This window comes from Pollachius pollachius (assembly GCF_949987615.1).
Source record: "Pollachius pollachius genome assembly, chromosome: 15".
NCBI classification, from domain to species: domain Eukaryota; kingdom Metazoa; phylum Chordata; class Actinopteri; order Gadiformes; family Gadidae; genus Pollachius; species Pollachius pollachius.
The window spans coordinates 19,694,193-19,717,031 of NC_136948.1; the positions used below are offsets into that span (position 1 = coordinate 19,694,193).

At 45.0% G+C, this 22,839-nt stretch overlaps 2 protein-coding genes across 2 annotated transcripts in view; one reads left to right on the forward strand and one right to left on the reverse strand.

Annotated features, from left to right (window-relative positions):
* Positions 1-8,583, reverse strand: part of LOC307087263 (otoferlin-like) — a gene marked incomplete at its 3' end in the record, with an annotated part of 29,880 nt that extends 21,297 nt beyond the window's left edge. Inside the window, exons 1-13 of the mRNA XM_079752764.1 lie at positions 8,542-8,583; positions 7,570-7,637; positions 7,126-7,234; positions 6,242-6,296; positions 6,010-6,141; positions 5,808-5,870; positions 5,600-5,684; positions 5,310-5,469; positions 4,244-4,430; positions 3,707-3,893; positions 1,818-2,041; positions 1,020-1,128; positions 371-548 (exon numbers count right to left, since the gene is read on the reverse strand). Coding sequence (XP_079608890.1) covers positions 371-548; positions 1,020-1,128; positions 1,818-2,041; positions 3,707-3,893; positions 4,244-4,430; positions 5,310-5,469; positions 5,600-5,684; positions 5,808-5,870; positions 6,010-6,141; positions 6,242-6,296; positions 7,126-7,234; positions 7,570-7,612 — 1,532 coding nt within the window. The 5' untranslated portion in view covers positions 7,613-7,637; positions 8,542-8,583. The remainder of the gene's footprint in view (positions 1-370; positions 549-1,019; positions 1,129-1,817; positions 2,042-3,706; positions 3,894-4,243; positions 4,431-5,309; positions 5,470-5,599; positions 5,685-5,807; positions 5,871-6,009; positions 6,142-6,241; positions 6,297-7,125; positions 7,235-7,569; positions 7,638-8,541) is intronic.
* A 5,818-nt stretch (positions 8,584-14,401) lies between these two features.
* LOC307087250 (uncharacterized protein) lies at positions 14,402-22,830 on the forward strand (the record flags this gene model as incomplete). The annotated part of the gene is made up of 15 exons (XM_079752751.1): positions 14,402-14,507; positions 16,095-16,202; positions 17,111-17,185; positions 17,280-17,443; positions 17,813-17,912; positions 18,111-18,227; positions 18,701-18,894; positions 19,312-19,445; positions 19,593-19,870; positions 20,181-20,340; positions 20,489-20,705; positions 20,928-21,032; positions 21,748-21,798; positions 21,911-22,139; positions 22,790-22,830. 15 exons carry the CDS (start codon positions 14,402-14,404, stop codon positions 22,828-22,830), a joined length of 2,079 nt encoding a protein of 692 aa, XP_079608877.1.
* Between the last annotated feature and the right edge of the window lie 9 nt (positions 22,831-22,839).

The following is a 22,839-nucleotide window of genomic DNA, read 5'->3' on the forward strand; positions in this document are numbered from 1 at the left end:
ATTTTGTTATTAATTGTGATTATTAAAAGGGTCGCAGATGAGGGCAATCTTGTTGATGAATATTTGGGAGAAAATAAAAGGTTTTGTTACCATATATTTTTTTAAGCAACTCTGAACACGGACGATATTCTGCAGCAGTTTGATCAAATCATCTTCATCTGGTTACAGTGTGTTATATAGTGTTATTGTGTTACATTCAACAGAGAATCTCAGCATAGATGAACCAATTAAATGTGATAATGAACCGCTCAAACATAATAATAAACCAATCCACCAATCAAATGTACAAATGTCAAGAATCAACCAATTGAACATGAGAATCAACTAATCGAACGTGAGAATGCACCAATTGAATTTGAGCCAATCAAACCTGTCCGTGATGACGGGCTTCATGGGGGGCGTGGATGCCACGGCGGCCAGGTCTGGGTCGTCATCAATCTCCTCGTCGCTGGAGTTCTGGATCAGCTCAGACTCCTCCTCATCGCCGCTCCCCTTCCTCCCCTTGCCCTTGGGCTTGTACACCCCGTCCGTTTCGTTGCCGTAGTTACCTGGCAAGTCAAGTAAGTCTCTCCTCAGCATCACACCTCAACCAATGAACAATGTCCTCTTTTACCCTTGATGGGATCCGAGGACACTGTAAAGATCAGCTTTCTAGAGATACTTTCATCCGTCTTTATCTATCCTTGAGTTCTACTTGAGTAATGTAATTAAATTACATTATGAGCCAAAGTAACAAGCTTAACCAATACATTCATGCATGAAGGATGAAATGTGTCTTTGCAGCAAAGCGTAGTAGTGGGGGTATCGTTCAGCAATGGGGCAATTCAATAGGATTTAAACACTACTTGAGTGATGCAATCACAACTGAACGGCTGATAACGTATTAATTTTATTAACTAAACTAACTTATTAATTTGTTTTAATAATTAGACGTATTAACTTATTAAGACCAAATAATCCATCAAAAATGAAATCAACACAAATTGTCAGTCAATACAGTATGAATCAATAGCCTTTACCTATTGTGACCTCAAAACTGATGGGTTTGTCACCGATCTTCCTGTCAATCATGGTGGCCTCCAGGAAGGAGCCGAAGAGGAAGAACTCCTCCACCTTTCCTGTGGCGGACTGGAAACACAGAGGGGTCAACACTACTCCAACCTCCACCCAGCATGGAGATAATCCATACTTAGTCAGGAAAACCCTCTATTCAAGTACATAGAATCCTATCACCCAATAACATAACACACATTTCGTTCCCAGACAAGGTCACGTTGAACACAATAACGATATTCCACCCAAAGGTAAGTTAAAATCTATATCAAACCGTGTTTCAGTCGACACGAAACAGAGGCTTCATTGATCTACTTCCACCAGGGGGGGTCATTGTGGCCATTTCAACAAGTGGAGGTTCAAGAAATGTCCGCATAAATTCATGCTTGGACTGTGCTCCTTGTTGTCATGCATGACAGGCTGCTACACTGTGTAACACGGTCCCTTTAGACTCGTGTCATCTGATCCTTCAGAACAGACTATTCTATCAACATGGAGGAATCCCTGAGCCCTCGCCAAACAACTGAGTCTGTGAGCGGGACTGAAGCATACCATCCACAGAAAGTCATTCCCCTAGCGCATACGTCGCAGTAATAATGCACATAGCTGTATTGTAGTGAATCAATAATTCACTACTAGAACCCCCCCCCCTGTTATATATATATGAATAAAAAACATTTATATTTACATATATTTCCCCCATTCCAAGTGAAAAATGTAATAAAATATATAAGGTATATGGAAGCGTCAACGGAGGAGCCCACCTCGGAGATGTTGGGCACGCCCTCCACCTGCACCTCAGTGGAGCAGGTGATCTCGGGCGAGGAGGTGTCCAGCAACTCCAGGCCCAAGCTGATGAGCAGCCGGGCCCTGAAGGACACGCCCTCCCCCAGGCCCTCGTTCAGCTCCTGGTACTCGTCCATCAGGGTGTAGTCCCGGGTGGAGCCGTACATGTTGACCCAGGCGGGCCCCAGGGTGGGGAGGAAGCCTGGGTGGAGGGGGTTCATTGGTAAAGTATCAGGTCTTGTTCAGTTGAGAACTAAATTTGATCATAGTTTACTTAACCGTTCGTTACCCTTTCGTTATTGGTAAGTTCAAGTTGCTGAAGGTATACTTTAGGTATAAGAGCTATAATTTAAGCGTAATCCGATGGAAATGCCCTAGAGATAGGTTACCTAGTCCGACTAGTCACATAGTCGGCTATTATAGTGAGTGTTATGCTCTGTGAGAATTACCGTCTGCCCCTGCTGCACTTTTCTGTTCTCTCCCTTCGCAACCCTCAAATTTTACCGACAGCAGCTTTGATGGGACAGTTAGAACACTTAATTAAAGTTTTAACAATTTAAGTTAATGTCTAAAGCTGACATAACAGCATGTATCTATTGTCAGTTAGGCTCCATGTTTCAGGTTTATCCAGTAGCAACCTATTAATCCAGGTTTATTGCGAGTCAACTAGAGATGGGTCGGTCACGACCGAATCAGATCAAATGAACAAATCTTTAACAAGAACAAGCCAAACTTATTCTTCTCTCTCGTTCGTCTCGGTCATTCTCAGACTCGACTCCTCCCACACCCTCTAGTCGCTGACTCGCTGGCTTGCTGTTCGTTCATTGACTGTGAGTGGTGAAGAGGGTAGAGGCTTAGTGAGCGAGCGTATGATAATACGATTCAATATCAGTGAAATGGTAAATGCATGGTGAATTTCTGTGTCATGCCAGATTAATCAAATATTTGAATGTCTTTCAATCTGTCTCGTTCTTTCATGGTTCGTTCCCCACCCGGGACCCCTACCATCATTTCTAAATCAATCTATTATCTTGCTGATAAGTTAAAGGGTAATTCCAGTGTAAAATGGATTTGGGATATGTTTTGTATGATAACGAGTTGAAACGTTCGTTTTGGAGCACAAAAAACGCATATAGACGCTTTCTTCAGTTGGCTGTTTTTAGCTGATTCTATCAAAACGCTATAAACTTGGAACGATGGGGGCACTGGTTATGGTAAAAACTAAATCGCTATTTTAAACCACTTAAAAGGCTAAAAGTAGCCCGACACTTCTTTGGTAGTATAATAAGGGTCTTAACATATAAAACGAGGCATTGAGAACTTTGTAAGAGTACAGATTGTTTATTAAAAAGGACATTTTGTAGACACAATACCATCAGTAGATCACCCGTCAGCGCCATTTTGTTTTTAAGACTCAATAGGTAGATTGACGAATACAGAGATTGTGACATCCGTCAGCAACACGCAAGCTCTGTGTTCGCCAATCTACTCCAAGATTGTTTGAGAATGATAACGAGGGAGGAGCTGAGTCTGACTGACTCGCTGAGAACCGTGCATTCCAAGATTCGATTCACCGCTACCGGAAACTCGACTGAACGAACGATCGAACAAACGATTCTGAAAGATTCTTCTTGGCGAACTGACTGACGCGAACTGAATCAAAGAAAATAATCCTTGAATCCATCACTAGTCAACAAAGAGCTAAAACGGTAGTTACGGCCCCCTGCTGGTTGAAATTGTGTACCCCAGCCCATGCAGCGATGACTTAGAAAATGCATTTATTTAGTTATTAAATCAGCTATTACTTTAAACCCTGCTTATTGCTTGGATAGAAACAGACTTTATGAGGGACAGAGAAAGTAGTCACCTTTCTCTCCTTCGTTTGAAATTTTGCGCAGATCCAGGAAGTGCGTTCCTATGGCAACGTCGTTGACCTTATCCGCGTCCCGGAGTTGGAGTTTCATCCGCTTGCACAGCGGGGGGAACATCTCAGTGAAAACAATCTGCTCGTTCCAGATGGGCTCATAGCTGCTCTTCTGAATCGTGGTCTTGCCCTGGAGTGAAAATAAATTAGTAAAGATCATCGGTTAAAATGGTCGACAGAAACTTCCAGAAAGTGAAAGTAAATGATAAAAATATCTCTTTAAACATTCCTTCTAACGTTTGGTTGATGCTTCCATCCACAGAATCTCATCAACACCGATAGCATACATTCATTCCCACAGATGGGGATCTAACCCTAACCCTGGCCGTGTTAATGCAGTGCTCTACCCGTCGAGCTACACAGGGCTTCACATCATGAGTTCTATGATCATGGAATTAATTAATTATTTAATAGGAAATCATTTTTATTAACGCTATCTCATCCAGTGTGGTCAATAACTTGTCTGCCACTCTGAGTCACCTTCTGCCCAGCGAACTGCACTTGTATGTAGGGGTCCACCAGGTCCTTGTTGTCCCCTATGAAGGCCTTCTTCACGTTGGCCATGATGCTGGTGTTCATCCTAGGCAGCCCCTCAGCCCGGTAGATCTTCAGGTAGTACCGCGCCCACTGGCGCTCCGCAGGAACCCCCTCTGGGAGCAGCAGATTACTGTAGCCAGAGGTAGATGTGGATAAGAGAACTACAACCTCCGCAATCCACAGAGGTCATTCAACACCACCTTGGACGGGTTCATGTAATTTGCCTGCATAGGGCTTGTACATTAGAATGCATCATGGGATTTTTTAATGTTTTTGTCGCGACTCAAGAGAGTTGTAGTCATGTAAAATCCAAAATAAATGTAAATATATCGTAACCAAGGCTAATCTAAACTTTGTTTCGTCACCTATCATTTGAGAAACACTATGGCGGTTTCAAATGAAACAGTGTCACCCCATAATGGCCCAATTCATTCACGATAAATTTGTGGACTGATCAAAACACCATGACTACTGATAACATTCCTATGCTACTCTATTTACAAAATGGAGGCGGCCATTGCTCTGTGACATCCAGATGAACAAGCTCAATGTCATGTGTTGTTCATGATTGTGCTGCGATCTCTTTTGCAAGATAAGTGCCTAACGTCAATAAGTCTTGAGATTTTCTAAATAAATAAAGGTTAACAAAATTAATAAAATAGAATAAAATTCACAATTTGACTAACTCACTTCTATTCCGACAATCACCTCATCTTGTCTACTGTCAATAATAAAAGTTCTCATACATTTTTGCACATACATTTCTACTACTGTGTATAGACAATTTTTATGCATATCTTTGGCCGTTTGTAGTAAATTTTTCAATTCATCTTTATTAAGTTAATACTCTCCAGTATTACCCTGGCTAGAACATTTTAAGTCTGGGCTCAATGAAGCATCTTATTTAAAAATACATGCTGGGTTATTGTTTGGTTGATTCAGAAATATACCACCTAGTTACTATTTGCAAGGACAAAATTCATGTCCAATTGACGGGGGGTCCCTTTACCCTTCGATGTCATCTTCATCCGACTCGTTGGCCTTGTGTGGAGTTTTGATGTTGTCTCCTTTCCCCACGACGGCGATGTCACACTTAATGTAGCCCTTACATCCGGCCGTGATGTCTTCAGGGTCTGATAGAGCTGCCCATTTATGGTAAAACTGATGTTCTAAAAAACAGAAGAACACTATTTTAAAATACACATGAATAGCGACTGCAGTGACACATGCCTGACCACAGAGTGTGCTGTTGGGTAGGATTCATGAGTATTTGGGCCAACTCTTCCACTCATCATTTACCTGGTTGAGTGTAGATAGTGCCAACGTCCATTTTGAATGACCCCACCAGTGTACCACTGCGCAGGAGGTTTTTGGAATGAATGACCTGGTAGTCGGTTGGGGTGAGAACAATCAAAGATCATTATTATTATTATATTATATTATAAATGCTCCAATGTGACCATGATTAAGAATGACTTTGTGGAAGCACCACTGCAGCTCAACTTACAGACAACTTCAAGATTTTGTCGAACATGACGTCTGGGGGCACGTGGAAGTCAAACACAAAGTACTGGGGGGGGGGGGGGGGGGGAAGGAAAAATATTTGGTAGGGTTTGTTTCTTTATAAGGACTTTGTATACATTGTTTGATTGTATTTGAATGAATCGATACTAGGAGCCTAGTATTATTAGCATTGTTGCTATTGTCACCTCATTGTAGTACGGGCAGTTGGTGGACTCCTTCATAGACGTGTACTTCTTGTCATCGCCGATCTCCACACACACCACCGGGTCCATGTTCAGGCCCACGAGCTGCCTGGCCTCCACCACCGTCACGCTCACCTTACATCACAAACCGTTCATCAGTGGACCCATACATGAGGGGGAGGGATGAACAAACTCAAGTCTGTACAATAACTTTTCTGTGTGGTCGTTGCCTTACTTGGTAATCCATGGGTCTCCCCGCACTGGGCTCCATCTTAATGTCTGGCTTTGATCTAAAATGAGGTTAAATAAGATTAGATAAACAACTTAAGATAAAATGTGGTACATCAAGAATATAGAAGAAAATACATGGCAAGGTCAGCTGAAGGTGCTAACTGCCCCAAAGCCACCAACAGACCCCTCAGGGTGGTGGTTGGCTGTTGTCTCTGGTTGGCAGACATGTGGGATGGGATCTGACTTACCTCGGCAGTTGGGTGTTGGTGCTCGTTAAGGTAGGACAAGTATAAGGTGAGGTCAGGTAAGCTAAAGTATTGTTAGGTTAGGTAAGGTAAAGTATTGTAAGGTAAGGTAAGGTATTGTAAGGTGAGGTAAGGTATTTAAGGCTAGGTAAGGTAAAGTATTGTAATACATACAGTAAGGTATTGTTAGGTTAGGTAAGGTAAGGTATTCTAAGGTAAGGTGAGGTATTTTAAGGTATGGTGAGGTATTGTATGGTAAGGTGAGGTAATGTAGGGTGATCAGGTAAGGTGAGATGAGGTAAGTTAAGGTAAGGTAAAAACATCATCTAACATTTTTCACGTGTTCAATAATGTTCCTTTCTCCCGTGCTTAAAGGCAACCCTACCAACCCTAGTTTGGGAAGAGCTTGGTGATTTCTGCCATCCCTGGCCTCAAAAAACTCCCTACCTGATGTCTCATGTGCTGTTGTGTGTGTTAATGTACTACACTTCTCGCTGTAATTAATGTTCCATGTGATGTACACCAGTAGCAAGGACAATAAGAAAATGTAATCCGATTGTTATGCCTTTAGGACCACAGAGGTTCTTCATCAGTGTTAGTGCTATGGTATGTGTCTGCTGTGTTCCAGCGGTGTGAACCTCGCCTCTTGTTGGAGACGTTGGTGCAGACGGCGGTGACGGAGGCCAGTGACACCGTGTCCGGATCCTGGCCTCCCATGAACAGGGACTCGGTCTCCAGAACTGCCGGTTCATCTAGAGTGGGGGGGGGGAAGACACACACAGCGGGAGATGATTGAACAGATGGAGCTCGTCAGGTCACAGCTGTTCTGTCTCTGGCGCCCCCTGGCCAAACAGCTCCGCCATCGTTAGATTGCACTGGTGGATTTGGGGATTGTTTCTCTGGTTCAAGGCAATGTTCATTTCCAAGTTCAATTAAGAAGAATAACAAATTCTAAAAAATGAATTATATTAGTTAGAGAAATATTAAAACATTTTTATTTTTATCGACATTTACATCGTCATGTCAACATCTTGTTCAAATCCTTTGGGCACATGAAGAGACCTCGGGAAAGATGTAATGTAAATACCTCCGTTCTTCTCCTTGTGTGCACGGTGCTTACTGCGCTTCATGGTTTCAAACAGCTGGCTCCTCGCTCTAGAGAGATGATAGTGGCATTCAGCATCATGCACCCTTTTATAATGCACCCAGTCACATTCAGCACCCTCTTATAACACAACATTATATCGCTTGTGTTGCCTCTCTACATTCACTTCAATCTATTGAATCAAGTATAGTTTTTAAACCCATTTCCTTGTCATTACGGAACTACTTTTGGCTGTGTTGTATCAATGTGTAACAATTCAGTATTTCTGAAATTGTATAAATAAAGGCCTACCTTAAGATATTATTTCATCATTATTGGAGGGTTGATAATAAATAGTTTGCTAATGTTATGTTTTATAAAGAATGGCTGTGCTGTAGACAGGTCTGTCAGTCACCACACCTTCCCATTTAATCCCTAATAGAGGGTTTGAATTATTTAAATGAGCTGACCTTAATACATCAATTAGAGGAGGATAGGTTTCACATCCATTGTGGAATATGAAACACTTTAAATTATTTGTTTACTCAGTTCAATTGTCAAACGCCGGATTAATTCCACTAACTGCCCAACATTTTGTAAGGGATGAATACAGTTAGATAACCTTAAATAGGTAACCTTCCCTACATCAGAAAACCTTTCTTGGAATATTCACACAGACAAATTTGCTAAAAAAAAAAGTTGTTTAATGCATCAGCATAAGCTAGATTGTCAAAATATCAAAAAAAGCTTGATGCATAAAACATGAATCAGTTAAGATAATCACGCAAAAAAGATATTACCTTGCATGATTTTTGAACAATTGTGAGAAACCTGACAACTTCTAAAAAGTTTTTCTAAACAAATTAAAACCAACATTAACAAACTTTCATAAAAGAAAGTTGATATGGAGCGTGATATTGTCAACATGACACTGCTCGTAACAACACACAACACATAAAACGTTTGGATACATACCATACAAGAAAACCGCACCGGGTCGACCTCACTGCGATCAACCAACGACCAACCTCTGACAGCTCTCTCTGAGATGTAAAAAAAAAACGAAGAAAGAAATAACACGACGGCTTTTCTACATAAACAGTAGACGATTTCACATAACCATTTCTCGATCTTTGCAAAGCGGGTACAAATAAGGCCACGAGGGATAACGCCGTAAGTAGAAGAATTTGGTTCTTCCAGGTCCGAGGTTGGACGCAAGTGATGTGATACTGCGATGAATAGTGTATGACGGCCGAACCTGAGACTGGTAACTAGGCCGGTAAGGAAAGGTCTGCTGACAGACGTCACCGCAAACAACCAGTCTGCCAATCCAGACCACCTGCTGACAGAGACAAAGACAATAGGGAAAAAATGATACATACAAATGCAAAGTTTCATGGTGCAGCCCATATTGCCCATTATGGAAGTTACTTTTTGAATAATATCTATCTTATCTTCATTCAAAAGATTAAACTTAAATGTGGAGTTTAATTTGTGGTACGTTTTTAAGTAAAATTCAAAGAGTTTTTACTGGAGATGAACATGTACATGTTCATGTGCATGTTTAATTTAGTGAATAATAATTGCGATTCGATCAAATAGTTGAATAACAATAGTATAGTTAACAAGGCGATTTTAAATACAATTGATAAAGAGTAATTAAAGAGTGTTGATGAAGATGATGAACTGGTGTTATAAAGATAACTACTATTACTTGGTCTAGATCAAGTCTAGTCTCACTACATTCATAACACCTCTATCTTCAACATCCAAAGATGTAGTATAATTCGGGGACAAGCTGGTCGTCGATGATACCCCATGGGCACTAAACAAAGAATCGCTCTTTGGCATGTTAGAATAGAATTACAAATAAACAAAACATTGGTCCGACCCCATTGGAAGAACGTTCCCTTCTGAATCATTCATGGGCCCCTGCACCAAATTAGCCCCTGATACTGACACACCGCTGGTCACAGCCCTGGTACTGACACACCGCTGGTCACAGCCATGGTACTGACACACCGCTGGTCACAGCCCTGGTACTGACACACCGCTGGTCACAGCCCTGGTACTGACACACCGCTGGTCACAGCCATGGTACTGACACTCTGCTGGTCAGAGCCCTGGTACTGACACACCGCTGGTCATAGCCCTGTTACTGAGACACCGCTGGTTACAGCCCTGATACTGACACACCGCTGGTCACAGCCCTGGTACTGACACACCGGTGGTCACAGCCCTGGTACTGACACACTGCTGGTCACAGCCCCTGGTACTGACACACCGCTGGTCACAGCCCTGGTACTGACACTCTGCTGGTCAGAGCCCTGGTACTGACACACCGCTGGTCACAGCCCTGTTACTGACACACCGCTGGTTACAGCCCTGATACTGACACACCGCTGGTCACAGCCCTGGTACTGACACACCGGTGGTCACAGCCCTGGTACTGACACACTGCTGGTCACAGCCCCTGGTACTGACACTCTGCTGGTCACAGCCCTGGTACTGACACACCGCTGGTCACAGCCCTGTTACTGACACTCCGGACCAGGGTCAAGGCTCACATTGTGTTTACCTTGCTTTCAGTGTAACTTTTAGTAAAGGTCTAACCAGGGACAGGGGTTGCAAATTAGTCTTGACTAGAAACCTGTATGCATGGCATTTATTTTATATTTTATATGAAACAAAGTACAATGTATTTGTCCCTGCTCAACTTCTAAACAAAAAAAATAGAATCATCGCATCAAAAGACAGACCTCAAAACGGAGGACCACTATGTTTTTGTACGTTGGTCCACCATGTTTCGTCGGCCCCGCTGCATGAATATGACTATATTGAATTCTATTGAACACCCATTTCCAATTGATCATCTCATCAATTACACAAGGAGCAGGCCTGCGAGCCGTACACCTGCGTCTTAAGTTGCCCGTATCCGATGAAACCAGGCTTTCAATTATTCAGACGCTTCGCTAGGTGCTGCGCGTGTGTCGTCCCGTCGTGTCAGGGTGTCATCACTCCAAACTACAAGTGCGTGTTGTTGTATGTTATTATACGGGTTGGATGAATACCACCGCTTTTTGCAGGCGCTTTCATGCATTACAACTTTGAACAGTTAGTAATAGATGCATACATGTCATGAACGACCAGGAGTCTTGCCTCCTCAGGATGCCTACAGGTGGAGTGTGGACATCAGGGAATCGAACACAGTACCTTTTTACATTTGGGAGACAAACATCCTAATGGTTAAGAGTATAACGTTTTTTAGCTATTACACATTAACGTCCACTCTGTAACCAAGATGATATTCAACTGGTTTATTAAGCCATGCGTTTGACGACTGCATCCCTCTGCCTCACCTCATGGGGCCAAGGGTCAGGGTGATACCCCTGGTGACGACCGACAGCACGTCCCGTGAGCGATTCCTCTTTTAATCACATGAGGGTTTGGTGTTGCGATTCAGAATCAACACATACATTAATTTGTTAGTATGGCTGTCTGTATATTATGGTTTATATTTATGCAATCTTTTATATTACTAATGCTGTGTTTCTGTGATTAAATTTTTATTTATTTAGTAAATAATTTCTCATTATTCCCTTTCTGGGGTAGGTATATTTTAATGCTATTGCTTGAATGCATTGCAATGCAAATGTTGAAAACAATAAAGAATCAGGGGAAGTTGTTGGCCTATTTTCGGCAATCAAGCCGTGTTTAACATCACAAACATATACATGTGAATGCCACAGAAACAGTGGCAATGAACGTGAGCTATATCTTGGTTTAAGAACCTTAAATTGGTAACATTGGCTCTTAAGAATGGGTTAGGGCTAGGGTCAGGCCTTGTTCCAACAGTTTAAACTATCCACTCTATTCATTGGTACTTGTCTAACATAACTGTCAGATGTGGGTTTCCTTAGAACCCAAGAACATTCAGAAAGTTACATCAGAGATATATATATATATAAATATATATATATACACATATACATATATATAGTATGATATTTCATATTAATTCAAAGTGGAAATCGTATATTCTGTGTCGCTTTGATTAATTATCCCTGTGTTTTCTTGTGTTAACAACACATCTTATCATAGCACACATCTCTGCAGGTATAAAGTCATCGGAAAATGTAAATTTCCTTTGGGGGATGTGACACCAATTACAGATTTCTCTAGTTGGATTTGAAACCTGATCATTTCATGCCATTACATCCCCCTCCCAAATGTTCGACCAGAAATCCCACATCGCTTATGCCCCGGTTTGTATTTACAAAGAATATTAAGTTGGAAAGCGATGAATATGCATGAGGCTGCAACCGAGCCGTCCAGCTGACACCTTTCCGTAGTGTGGTCTAGAGAGAACGTCGGCACGATTCGATACCGACCGTGCAATCTTATCTCGAGAAGGCCCCAGATCGACAATTCCTCTGTCGTCTGGTCGTAGGCGGGGCCGTCACCATCCCCAGCCCGGGCTTTGGTTGAGCGACTGTGCTGCTTCAATGCTTGGCTGACTGTGGTGTCCTGTGTCCTCACGGCACATTTCAGACTGTAACAGAGACACGGGCCATTGTTGTCCCTCTGAATCAGGTCTATGGCCTTACCGGTGGCTAAGACAAAAAAGTGGAGGCCCGACCTGAGGTCACCCTGGGACTAGTTTGAAATGTATAAACGGTTAGTTCACGCCTGTCATTCTGCAAAAGAAGCTGCATGGGGAACTCTTTAAGCATTCCCACTTTTGTTTAAGATGGTTTTCATCCAGAAATAGAATGGTATCTCTGACCCAGGACGGCCTTTCTTAGCTTTCCTAATCAGAAACGTCTGTCACATTTATATATAACGTTTATATTTATATATATATTTATGTCTAAGAGGGAATTATTTTAATTTTATTTAATATGATTAGAATAAACTGTATGTCCAATACCAAGGGTTAGGGTTAGGGTAGAAGTCGGGCATCTATCAGTAGAGTTTGGTGGGGTAGCGCCCTCTGGTGGTTACAGAATGTCCAGAGTCTTTTTTTTTCATACTGCATCTTATTGGTTCTCCGTTTCCACCATCCATTCGACCAATGGACGTTTCGATTTGATCAAAGCAATTACATGCTGTGGTAAAGCATTGGAATGCTGTGTGATATTGAGTTTCAACATTACACAGTAGGCCTATGAGTAAGTGAGTGAATCCCTGTGACTAAGCTAGCTACTGTTTTACTGTCCCTGAAGGCATGTCTAAGAGGGAAACTTAACCTTTTATCAACCGTGCTGCTTGTCGTTTTCAAATCGTGGCTAATCATAGACGCTTTCGCTCTTTCCACATTTTGCTGCTAATTAGAACCAGTACAGTAGTAACAGTATTTCTTGGTTAAACTTCTTTCCTTGCTGACCCTTGACAGTTCTTGTGTGGAATAGCCAATTTTTTTTAAACTGAATAGGTTAAAGGGGACTTCTGAATTTACTAAGTAGTTGTTGGTAATTTAGCAGACGCCGTTATCCACAGTGAGAGAGTCCATCAAAAGACTGAGTTCAGCTCAGTAAGGAGCATTATGGGATGGCTTGACGTAATTGTCCTTGATTTTTATGTTGATTAAACGTTTTTATTAAAAGCTATGATGCATCTAGCTTGGGAGTTCTTTCGCCACACGAAAGTTGGTTCAACAAAATGTTTCTAAACTCTTCATCAGTTATGGTAATTGGACTGCATTTATACAGCGCTTTTTCTAACCAGTGGCCACTCAAAGCGCTTTACAATATTGCATAACATTCACCCGTTCACACACAGATTCACACCCCGACAGCGGAGTCAACCATGCAAGGCGACCGCCAGCTGGTCTGGAGCAGTAAGGAGTCTTGCTCAAGGACACCTCGACACTCAGCTAGAAGGAGCCGCGGATCGAACTAGCAACCTTCAGGTTACCAGCCGCACCGCTCTTCCTCCTCAGCTACATGCCGCCCCCGTTAATCATCCAGTTTTGCATTTCAAATCTTTCATGAAACATTTCCCTTATCGAAAGACCTCCATCTAGTGGTCATACTGTATATCAGCTGAGGTGCATTGAAGCAGCATCATGAGAAAAAAGACGACAGCTATTGAGGGCAGCGTGTGCATCAGAGTGGGTTCATATCCTGGCAATGCATGCATCACCAAGGTTGTCTTGGTAACCATGCACAAGGATATCATTACAGCTCTCCTATTTTTTCGGGTGTATATATTTCTTGTTCTGCCCTGATAACAATTCATCAATATCTTTACTGCTGCTGGCATCACACACACACACACACACACACACACGCACACGCGCACACACACACATTTCTTCACACACGCAGTGATGTTGGGGGGTAGGGTACTTAAAGTGACAGTGCTTCATTTGGTGAAAGTAAAGTAGCGCAGCACACAGGGGGACGGGACCGTTTTAGCAAGGACTCTGAATCCCCGGTCCAGTCTGCCACATCCAGAATTCTATTAGCATTTTGTGGATCCCAGAAGCATTTTTAGGATCATAGCTCTGGTTCCTCCCCACCCACCCTTCTCCTCCAACCTGACAGCAGCACACGATCTGGTCGCGGTTCGGTCAGCTGTGCGTGTGTGTGTGTGTCCCCTCCCCATCCATCCCTTTCCAAAGGGTTTGTGAGTCACTTAGGAAGGCAGCAGACAGTGCTTGCAGGCAAGACGCCGCGCGGCACACACACTGAAAGAGCCGACGGCTCCTCTATAAAGCATTACAGGGAGGAGGAGCAGGCGAGGACGAGGAGGGGGCACAGGAGGGCGAGGAGGAGGGGAGCGGGGGGATAAGTGTCGGAGCGCTGGTATTCCCAGCTCAGTGCCTGCTAGCATGGCCATAGAGAAGAAGCTTGGCGTGGTGCCGCCGTCGCAGGGCCCGCTGTCGTCCTGCTACGTGGACAGCCAGAGGAAGGCCAACGCTCCCAAGACACCCGCAGGTCAGTGGGATTCCATCTTCCTACTGTTCCATTGCCGGGAAGGAAAACTGGATGTGTATTAGTCTGTATTTAGGCTCCACACAGTGTCCGTATCGGCAGCGCCTTGCGTTTACAACCAAGCTTCGGATGTTGTTGTTATTATTGTTATTATTATTTTTTCAGGGTCACCTGACCATGGGTGATGACGCATGAGAATAAAACTCCGCCTGATTTTACCCACTGATGCGTTTATCTTTCTGGGTAGTAATGATGAGCATTGTTTTCTCAGTGTCATTTACCAAAGAACAAGCCTGGATCTACTAGGAAAATATTAATTGGCTTGGTACCCGTTACATAACAAACACTGGGCCAGGGGCCAGGCTCACACTATTTAAACCCCTTACACCATGCAGACATGTAGGGTGGTCTTCCTCTGCGTTGCATACGAACCCAGCTCAGCCCTCCCAGGTTTCGTGGCTCCAACCTCTCGCTGTGTGTTTGCGTGTTTATTCCTCCCATCTCCATGAACACCAGTCAGGTGCTGCAAACATTCCCCCCTCTGATTGTAGACACGAGCGGCTGAAATAAGGGCTCTTTCATTTGCATCTGGCCCCTGAGGGCCAAATGGGACCGATTTGGCCCGGCGCTTTCAGTAATGACACAAGGCTTGACAGAGAAGTAGATGGTTCTCGGACAGGGAAGAATAGTCACGTGGTTCTAGGGGTTGAGTGACTCCCAGAAAGGTACTGAATTCGATCCTCAATGTCTGCAGAGTACCTGTAGTCATCGCTCGAGAAAGATGCCACCCAGAAATCCATTACATGTATGTACAAATCCATTGCAATCTGCCTTTTGATAAAAGCATCTGCTAAAGGAAAAAATTATAAAAATAGGACATAATAGTCATTTTCAAAACAGATGCATGAAAATTGGGTTACTCTGTTTTATGATTTTGGTCTGTGCTCTGATATGCAGTGAGCTTAACAGAGTAAGAGAGAGATTGTTTATTTTATTTACTTGCAAAACCAACAGACCAGCTGACTTAACACATTAGCTCTTCCCTCTGGGGTTAAGATGAAGAGGTCTATGGAGATATTCAGTGAAGTGGGGCATTGATATCAGAATTAAATAACATCTCATCTAAAAGGTTTAATCATGGACGGTCATCACGAGGGTATTAGCCCAGCAACACAAGCTAATGGTACAGGCGGCAGTTTTGGGGTTTGGGTTAGAAACCCTAAAAGTCACTCCACTATGAGACAAGTGTCTCATAGTGGAGTGGCATCTAGAAATAAATACAGGACTTGGGGAAACTAAGCTATACAATTAGAGTGACTGAAGAAGAAGTTTTCACTGTACTTTCATGGCCCCGAACAAGACTTAAGAAGCAGGATCGATATACGAGGCTAAGCAGGTAAGGAGTTGAACACAGGTGAGCTCCGAGTTCCATCACCATAGGTAAGAGGTCACCAGCACCAGTGGACTTTGGTACGGGACTGATCGCACACTGGGTTCGAATGCATGAAACCATAGCTTCAGGAATATGTATGCCAAGGTAAGAAACTATTGTCTTCTCAATATGTTATTAATGTTTTTTGTTTGTTTCAGAGAAAAGCAATAATGCCAAAACAAATGCCCCAACAAAGAACAACACGGTTAGTCCGTCGACTATCAACAAATCTACTGTCGGCCCATCAGGTCCACGAATCCTTTCAGGTTAGATCTCTCTCTCTCTCTCTCTCTCTCTCTCTCTCTCTCTCTCTCTCTCTCTCTCTCTCTCTCTCTCTCTCTCTCTCTCTCTCTCTCTCTCTCTCTCTCTCTCTCTCTCTCTCTCTCTCTCTCTCTCTCTCTCTCTCTCTCGAACCTACAGCAGAAGCTTCTGTGATTCATTTTTAATTAATGATCAACTATGTTAAAGTATAGCTTACCAATTTTACCATTACTGTGCCAAATCAGTAGTCTGGGTACCCCCAGCCCGTTCTGCCGGCGATTTGAATTCACCATGCAGCAGGGTCTGGAGAGGAGCAATACATTTCTTCCTGCTTCCAATCTGCTTTTATGGGAGCCAATCTCCAAGCTGGCTTTTCCCCCTGGAGTGAGATTGGCTAGTTTAACACAATGACCACAGGGAAGCGACGGCAAGCATCCAATTGCGTACAGTCATTTGAACTACGCTCGTTGATCATGCCTCTTGTGCTAAAGAAAATGACAGCAGCCTCCCCAGACCAACGTGCAATCTACGATTGAGCTTGGTCTGGCAATAGCCAGGCTACCAAATCAGCCTACTTATGATGACATGACAAAGACTAATGTAGGCTTCGGCGAGCCATTCCAAGGTTGCAGAAACATCCTAAGCTATTTCTGTCTTTTGATTGCAGAAGCTTGTGAGGAGGCACCATGTTTTATCAAACTACTATATCTGTTAAAATATTGGAATTGAATTAAACACAAGATGGATTTGCTTCTTATAATCCCGGTAGCTCATTGTGGCCAGAGAGGTCAGTTGGACGGCATAGTCTGTTAAAGCTATCGATAGCCCATCCTGAGTGGGTAGCACATCTTGTAAAGGCGGGATCAGGGGGTAAACTGGAAGATGTGAATGTTGACCCATCTGTGCCTTCTAGGACCGACCGGGCCGAATGTGGACGAGCGGTTGAGGTTGGCCAAAGAGAGGAGAGAGGAGCAGGAGAAGCTCCTAGGTACGCAGGCTTCCGTTTCTTTAAAAAATACATGAGGCACGGCCGCAGTAGCATGTGAGTGGTGGGACTCTAGCAGGCCGCTTTCTGCCCACAGCGTCTCGCGAGCTTGGCCGCCTGGAGAGGGAGCAGCGTGCCAGGAGATACTATGAGCTGCAGCTGGAGAGCCGCAAGACCAAGCTGCTGGAGCAGAGGGTGAAGGAGGAGGGGAGGCGCGCTGCCGTGGAGGAGAAGCGCAAGCAGAGACAGAGGGAGGAGAAGGTGAGTTTGGGTGAGGTTTGGAGAGGAAGGGAGGGGAGGGAATAGGAGAGAGAAGGGGAGAGGAGAGAATGGGAGAGGAGAGGGTAGAAGCAGTGGAGAGGAGGGGAAGGGAGAGGATAGGGGAGAAGAGGGCAGAGGAGATGAGAGGACAGAAGAGGAGAGGAGAGGATGGGATTGCAGAGGATAATAGGGGATAGGAGAGGAGGGGAGTGGAGAGGAGGGGATGGCAGAGGAGAGGAGGAGGGGAGGGGATAGGAAAGGAGGCGGGAGGAGGAGGCGAGGCGAGATGAAGAGGTTTGGCTGTTTAGGGTCTCTCAGGTGATCAACCGGATCATCTGACCTATGTTTGTTTTTCCTTGATTCAAAAAGGAGCGTTATGAATCTGCAGTACGCAAAACTTTGGAAAAGAGCCAGAGACTCCAGCATAACCTCCTGCAGAACTCCCGAGGGAGACTCCAAAAGAAGAGTGGTGAGAGCTGTTGGTAGCTGGTGTTCTGTCTCTCTTCTTGTGTTTCTTTCTTTCCTCCTTAACCCTCCCCCTCTATGCTTAGCTTTTGCCTCTGCCTCTGCCTGACTTTGCTCATCCCAAAGCCTTTGCTTGCCTCACCCCGTTTGCTCTTCGCTGCTCGTGCTCTCGGACAAACCCACCCGACCGACATCGCTACAGCTCGCCACCGCTCCCCCCTGACGGCCTGGGAGAGGAACCTGGTCAGCCGTCTGCTCACCCCAACATGCTCCTACCTAGCCCGGAGCCGGAGCGCTGCTTGTCTCTCGGGACAAGAAGGTATTCACCTCCTGAATGCAAGGATCGCTGTAGCTGGCTTGTTATGATGTGGTTACCTACTGGAATAGATTAAAGTGTAAATGCATCCTGGCTAGCATATGAAACTAGCAATTCAAAACGACCTCACCATCTCTGGCGAGAAACAGTTGATGCAGTTACCCTCTTCTGATAGGCTCGATACGGAGCACCATGCCCCCGTTTGAGCTAACCAGACTCTACTGGTGCAGGCGCAGCAGATTAATTTTAGTGTTTCACGTCTAGCTTTGTGACATTTATAGCAGCGGGACACCAAACACTTGCAGGCTGTTGGGGGAACTGTGCTCTTGTGACTAACATCGTTGTCCTCTCCTCCTCTCTTTAAAATTGCCATTTCATGACCTACATCCACGTTACATGTTCTCCTTCATTTGCACAACTCTCTCCATTTCTCTCAATAATGTCAACTAAAACCCACAAAACACACTTGACTCCAGTTGTCCATGTTTGTCCTCGTTCAGTTTCATGCCACTCCATGAACACCACCCCCAAAAACAACCAGGCCATTCACCACCCCAAACCACCGCAGCAGACTGGGCCGGCTCGCCAGAGTGGGCCGGCCCGCCAAACCAGGCCAACTGCAGCCCCCAGCCCCGGCAGCAGTAAACCCAGAAGCCATAGTGTGCCACAGGTACTGGCCCACATTCTGGCCTGTTATTATCCTCAAAGGGTCCCTATTTTAACACAGGGTTTCAGAGTGGTTGGCCATTTCCAAACCATTTTAAAATGGATCAGGCATCACAAGGTAGTGTCCATCCATATAGTATGGTAGATGGTTGGCAGATAGATGGACTGTACCAACTGGGTAGGCTGAAGTAATTGGATTCATCCATTAAACTCCTTGTGGACATTCCCACTTGAGATGTCACCAGTGGATAGATTCCGAAATGGCTTGTACTGACTTGGTGAAATGGTAGTAGAATAGGGGCCCTTTTGGTTGCTTTCATGGTGATTTTCCGTTATCGACCTATTTACATTCAGCGCTGCTGTAACCTGTTCTTAGTCACACTGTGGTTATGCCTTGATAATCGTTTGCTTTCTGCTATAGATCAAAGCAGAGAAGCAGAACCAGCTGGACAAGAAATCCAGAACTCGATCTAACGTGGAAACACCACCTGTCAGAGCCAGATCAGCACCAACTAAAGCTAACCAAACCACTTTAACCAAACCATCGCCCCAACGGTAGGAAAGCATCAGAAGAAAAATAACTTAAGTGTTACAAAGTATAAATGCAAAGAAAAAAAGAAAATAACAAAAAAGGTTAAAAGTGTACTTCTGTGAATACCTCTTTGAAGTTAAATTTTTTACTTTGATCATCTGATCTTCAAGAACTCCCAGACGGCCAATCAGACGGCAGTCCTTTTCAATGCCGCCGGACCTCCCCTCCGTCCCAGAGGAAGAGCTTCCTGTATGTGTCCCCGCCTCTTCCGACCCTGCCCTGGATGACCCAGCACCCTCTGGCCCCGCCCTCTCCCCTGGCAATGCCCGGCCCGTCATCCTTCCCCAGAAGCCCCCACCAGGGGGGCCCCCACCCGGGGCTCTGGAGGCTGTGAAGGGTCGCCCCGAACCTCTTCCTCGAGCTTCATCAAGGACAGAGCCCGACAGAAGTAAGCCTTCCCTTTTGTAAATACCCTCACTAAATAAGTCATGTACTTAGGCCTCTCCTTTGTAGCATTCTCTTGTTAGGTCAAGCTTATTTTTGGTTCTGTAGACAATTGCCTTTTCTGCAGCCTTGAGCCAGGTGGTTTTACATCCATACCCAGCTTGTGTGATGTGAGCCGGCACCACTAGAACGTGCTACGCTGCACAGCCTTTGGGACGTTACATGAGATTGCACCAGCCGGCGGCGCTCTCCCTGGGGCTGGACTCTCAGCGTGTGTTCATCCTTAAAGGATCCCTCTCTCTCTCCTTCTCCAGGCGCCCCACAGAGTATTGCTGCCACTGGTGCGCACAAACCTCCTGAAGCAGCCAGTAGACCAGCCGGTGGGGGGCCCACGAACCGAGAGGAGGCCCAGCGTCTCCTGGGGGAGAGGAGGAAGGAGGCGCGTCTGCAGCGGGAGCAGGAGGAGGAGGAAAGGTAGGAAACGTGTGTGAGATGGATCAGAGGCCAGATACATTCAATGCCAGACAACATATAGCTCTAAAGCCTATAATGAACTATGACCAAGAAGAAGTGAACCAATGCATCAATGAACGTCCTTGACTGGCATGGTGGACGCGTCCAGCCGCAGGCGTGAGGAGGAGGGAAGGCAGAGGGCGGAGCAGGAGGAGCTGAGGAGGGCGGAGGAGCGGTCGCGCCAGCAGGCTGAGGAGCAGGCTCGCCTGCACATCGAGGCCCAGCGTCTGGTGGAGGAGAAGAGGAGAAGGGAGGAGGAGGAGCACAGGAGTGCGGAGGAGGAGCGCGCTCAGGCCATGAGAGAGGCGGCCCTGCTCCAGAAGAAGGTAAAGCAGGCAGAAGTCCCGGAGGTTACAGACAGTCACCGACTTGGACACTGGCGCCAATGAAAACCACATACTAGGACTCTTTTATTTTCTGAACCTGAAATCAAACATTTATGTTGATTCTTCTGTAAATGGGAAGTGCAAGATTCAAAATGGAGTCTTGTTCAAAATTGCATTCCTGAGTATTTTACTCCCTGTTGTTCCCCTCTTACTCCTCTCCAGAGAGAGGAGGAGCAGGCCGTTGAGCGGGAGAAGGCCGAACAGGTGAAGAGGGAGAGGGAGGACCTGGCCCAGAAGGAGGACGCCGAGCGGCAGAAGAGGAGAAAGGTAACAAACACAACCGTGAAACACAGAGAGAAGTGTCCGATGACGGGTGCTAGATAACTTATTACTCCTCTATTTTTGAAGAGCTTACTCTTCCATAGTTTCTGCTTGTTCTGTGCTAATAATATGTCAGCCCATTTGGCAGTTAATGCACTGCTAATCTTCTCAAGGTTTCTCCTTAAGGATTTGGGATTTTTTATTATTTTTTTAAAGGTGACAAATTATACCACCAGGTGTGAGTGCAGTTTTGAGAATCTGCCTCTTCTGACATCACAAGTGGGAGTGTCCACCTAGTTGTACGGTATGACGGATATATGAGCAACATTCCACTGGGTAGGCTGGTAGACTGATTTATCCAGCACACATCTAGGTGGACGGGCCCACTTGTGATGTCAGAAGAGACAAAATGGCTTCTAACGGCTAATCACATTCACACCTGTTGGTATAATATGTCACCTTTAAGGCTCTAAATAAATACCTGTGGGCCTGTGAAGCACTTACTGTAGCTTTGATTAAGGGCTATGCAGATAAAATAAACTTGTTGAAAGGTTGAAATAAATGGAAAAATGATATTTAGTCATCCAAAAGGCGTGTAGGACAAAACAAGGAGAATAACAAAAAGTTGTTTGTATCTCTTGAACTTCACAAATGATATTGGGCTATTTTAAACATCACTGCCAGATCCACTTAGAAGATGGGGATTGTTGTTTTTTTCCAGCGCCTGGAAGAGATCATGCGGAGAACAAGGAGAACCGATGCAGCAAATACGGTGAGCTTCCATTAGAACTTTACTCCTACATAACCAGGAGCTCTGTCCCCCCACCAGGTAATGGGATCTTGTATAACTTCAACTTTCCATTGGTTTGCTTGGTATCGGTCAGAAACCCGCGCCGGCCAGGATCACTCCGACCGAAGCCCTACCGAAGGAGAACACAGAGCCTAACCCCAACGGCCACACCGGGCTGGGGCCCCTGCAGTCGGCCGGGCTGAGGCCGGGCCAGCGGGGCGGGACCGGGATCGAGGACATGGTCCCCGTGGTGGCCTTCAAAGAGCGCCGGGCCATCAGGACGCTCACAGGTCTGGACGAGATCCAGAGCCACCAGAGAGCAGGTAGGAGAGGACTGAGTCCCACCGCACCATGGCACTGCCCAGGGACATGGGACTAGTCCCATCACCCCATTGATTTGAACTTGATGAAACATGAAGCCAAGGCACGCCCCGATTTTAAGAGTCAATGCTCTAGTTGTTACAACGCAGAGGGGCTGATAAACAAATGGTATAAATCAGCTTGCATTGCAAGTACAGTACATCAGTACAGTACATCAGGCAAAAACAAAGCAGGACTCTCCAAATCTCAAACTTTGTCAAGATAGACATGTCTTTGTTTACCCACAGCGACTTTGCAAGTAGGCAGACATTTTACAAATCTGCTAAGCAAGCATAGAATATCCAAAAGATACGAGTTGTGGAATATATTGGCTTCCCCATCATGCTTCTATAATTCTCAACAGATCCGGGATCAGAACTACATAAGAAGTTTGTGTTTGTCAAGCTTTGAAATCATTACATCTTCTGTCCTTCTCTCCCTTTATCCTAGAAGTCATCTGAGCACTAGGACACCCTGCAGGCCCTGGAGAGGGGCTGTGTTCTCCACGTGGTGCCTGCTCCAGTACACTCTCTGTCCTGCACTTTCACAGAGCATGGGACTTAACAGCCAAAGTTTAATATCTGCCATTTGTGTGCTATTCTCCCCATTTAAGCTGTTTCACAAGTCATGCAGCAGATTCAATCATTGGTGTGACACAGCTTG